This window comes from Coptis chinensis, chromosome 1, assembly GCF_015680905.1.
Source record: "Coptis chinensis isolate HL-2020 chromosome 1, ASM1568090v1, whole genome shotgun sequence".
Classification (NCBI taxonomy): Eukaryota; Viridiplantae; Streptophyta; class Magnoliopsida; order Ranunculales; family Ranunculaceae; genus Coptis; species Coptis chinensis.
In genome coordinates, this window is record NC_141456.1 from 4580482 (window position 1) to 4583205 (window position 2724).

Here is a 2724-nt window from a genome sequence, read left to right on the forward strand (position 1 = left end):
TAGATTAGCTGCTGCTCAAAGAACAGAGCTCGATCTTAGCCTAATACCAGGTTTAGTGGAGTGTGTTGCAATTGTGGATCCAGTTTCTTTGGCTCTATCGGCGAAGATATTATTGCAAACCAAGAGTTTGGACGCAAGGGCTGTTAACTAATGTAAAAGTACTTGAAAAGGACGCAAATGTTTTATTGTTAATGATTAACTGAAAAACTATATATTAAAACTATTATAGATCGAGTTCAGGAGGAGTTTTACACATTCACTTGTAAACTTGTGGATTTCTAATGCCAAAAGGTTACAGCATTTGGTCTATAACTGAACTGATAACTACATATACTAATTAATACCTTTCTCAGTCTTCAACCTAACCCACATTTTTTTCGTAGTAGTGGTCATGTGGCATCTTCCTTCATTGTTTTTGTCTGTTCTTGTAGTTGCTATTCTTTGTTTATTTTTGTTGTTACAGTTGATGCATGTCTCAAGTCCTATACTTGATTCAATCTATTAAAGAGTCTCAATCCCTTCGTCATTTGCTTCTTTTAATCTGCGCAAAATGGATGCCATACATTTGTGATGTTTGCGCATGATTGATCCCAATTCTATTATGGCGGACTACTATTAAGTCAAACTCCCACGTACTGTACTTATGAACCAACCTCCGACCCTTTGGCAATCAGGTATAATGCCACCCTAAAAACCTACAATATATATATGCGATTCAACTTGAATGGTATAATAGCAAAGTTGTACGCCAGGCAATGTCGCGAACCACCCCATTCGCCAAACCAAATGGTGTGTGAGATTCCCATCCGCTCCGCAAAGGCCAAGTCCCTTTGTGCATGGCATGCAAGAGTAACTGTACGCCCACTTAGATTGGCTTTAGCAGCAGCAGCAGCAGCTTTCAACACAAATAAAGTCCATTGGCAGTGCAAGGCTGCTTGGGAACAGGCACGACACAAAATGGAGTGGCTTCTCATTTCATCTACATGGCGAGAAACGAATTTCTCAGCCGACTCTTGTGCTAGGAAAGGAGCTTCATTACCCAAAGGGGTAAAACAATGGTGGAACTCTCGAGCAGACTTTATCTCGAGGATTGAAGACCCTAACTCTACATACTTCAGATTTGATTCTTAAAATGTATTGAGGGGACTTGCACAGTAGTGCTCCCACTCTATATGATATAAGATCTCTGATCACTTGTAATTGTTCCTGTAACCCCACTTTTTGCTTAAAACAAGTTACCTTTAGCAAAAAAACAAACAAACTTAGATTGGCATGTGACTTGTGGCTACTGTCTAAAAACGGGGGATAGTACGGTTCGAACTGCGAACTAGCTAGTCTTTAGTGATCAACATGTTTTTGGTGGACCTATATAAATGATCGATATGATAACATGAGTGAACATTCAACTTCCAGAAACCTTCAAGATTCTGTGCGTCCAAAACCAAGGTGACCATTGCTTGAACTTAGAAGAAGCGCACGTGTTTGTATGTTTAAGTTCATCTCTAAAACAACAATCGAACCGAGCCCGCTTCAACATCGAAAACACAATTCAAAGTTTGGTTTTCTCGTCCTTTCCTCTTCTCTCTCCTGTTTCTTGATTTTTCTTCCTCACCACGCTTTCTTGAAACTTGAAAGCCAGCCATGGCAAACAACTTTGATCCCTGGTTACGAATTTCGTACATCATTGAAAAGAAACTCAGCTGTGGCAATGTGACATCGGAAGTACACCAAGCCAAATTAAAAGCCCAAAACGCTGCTGACCTTGCTATCAAGATTCTTGACCTAAGCCAAACTGCTTCAACTTTCTACTCGATTGAAGACCTACCACCACACCCCAACATTCTTCCTCATCTACATATCAAAATCACTGAAGATAACTATTGGGTAGTTATGCCCCTAATGAACCGTGGGTCTATCAGCAATCTGGCATCAAAGTTGAACTCTGGGTTAACGGAAATTGAAGTTTGTACGATTATGAGAGAAGTTGTGAAAGGGGTCCAGTTCTTGCATGAAAATGGGTGTGCACACAAGGATTTGAAGATGGGGAATATACTATTACATGTGGATCAGGCCGATCAGACAAAAGATTCACTCAAACTATCTTTTTCCTTTTATACTCCCAACCCTACATCAAGTGACGCTAAGAAAGAGAAGAATGAAGGAAATTATAGGTATCATCCCTATTGGGTTGCCCCAGAACTGATCAATTACCCCAATGACAAATTTGTTCCACTTCAAGATTTATATACAAAGTCAGACATTTGGTCAGTTGGTATACTCGCACTCGAGCTCGCGTATGGAAAACCACCAATGTCGATTTCAAAACCTATTACAGCATTGTTTGGTAGGTTTGGTAATCTAGATACCATTGTTGAAGATGCTCTAGGCGAACCAATTTTCGGAGGTTTTCAGAGATTTTTTAGGTTGGTGTCTGGCGAAAGATCCAACAGCAAGGCCAACTGCTTGTAATCTGCTGAGTCATCCATTCTTGGACCCAACTAGGACGATTACTATACGCACACTAGCACAAAACCTTGCTCAAAGGGAAGTGAACATTCAAGAAAGGGTAGAATACGAGTGGGAATGGAACGCAGAATTGATGTTATTACAGCCTATCACAAGGCATTGATAGGGACAGAATTTTTTTTGCTGGCGGGAATGACAGTGGGAGATGAGAGAGACATACTGCAAGGCAAGAAATATCATGTAATACTCTGGGGAATA

General features: G+C 40.5%; 1 protein-coding gene across 1 annotated transcript; it reads left to right on the forward strand.

Annotated features, from left to right (window-relative positions):
- The first annotated feature begins 1641 nt into the window (after nt 1–1641).
- On the forward strand, nt 1642–2469 carry LOC147521494 (serine/threonine-protein kinase BLUS1-like). Its single transcript, XM_086565803.1, has one exon. It carries the CDS (start codon nt 1642–1644, stop codon nt 2467–2469), a length of 828 nt encoding a protein of 275 aa, XP_086421929.1.
- Nucleotides 2470–2724: the final 255 nt, after the last annotated feature.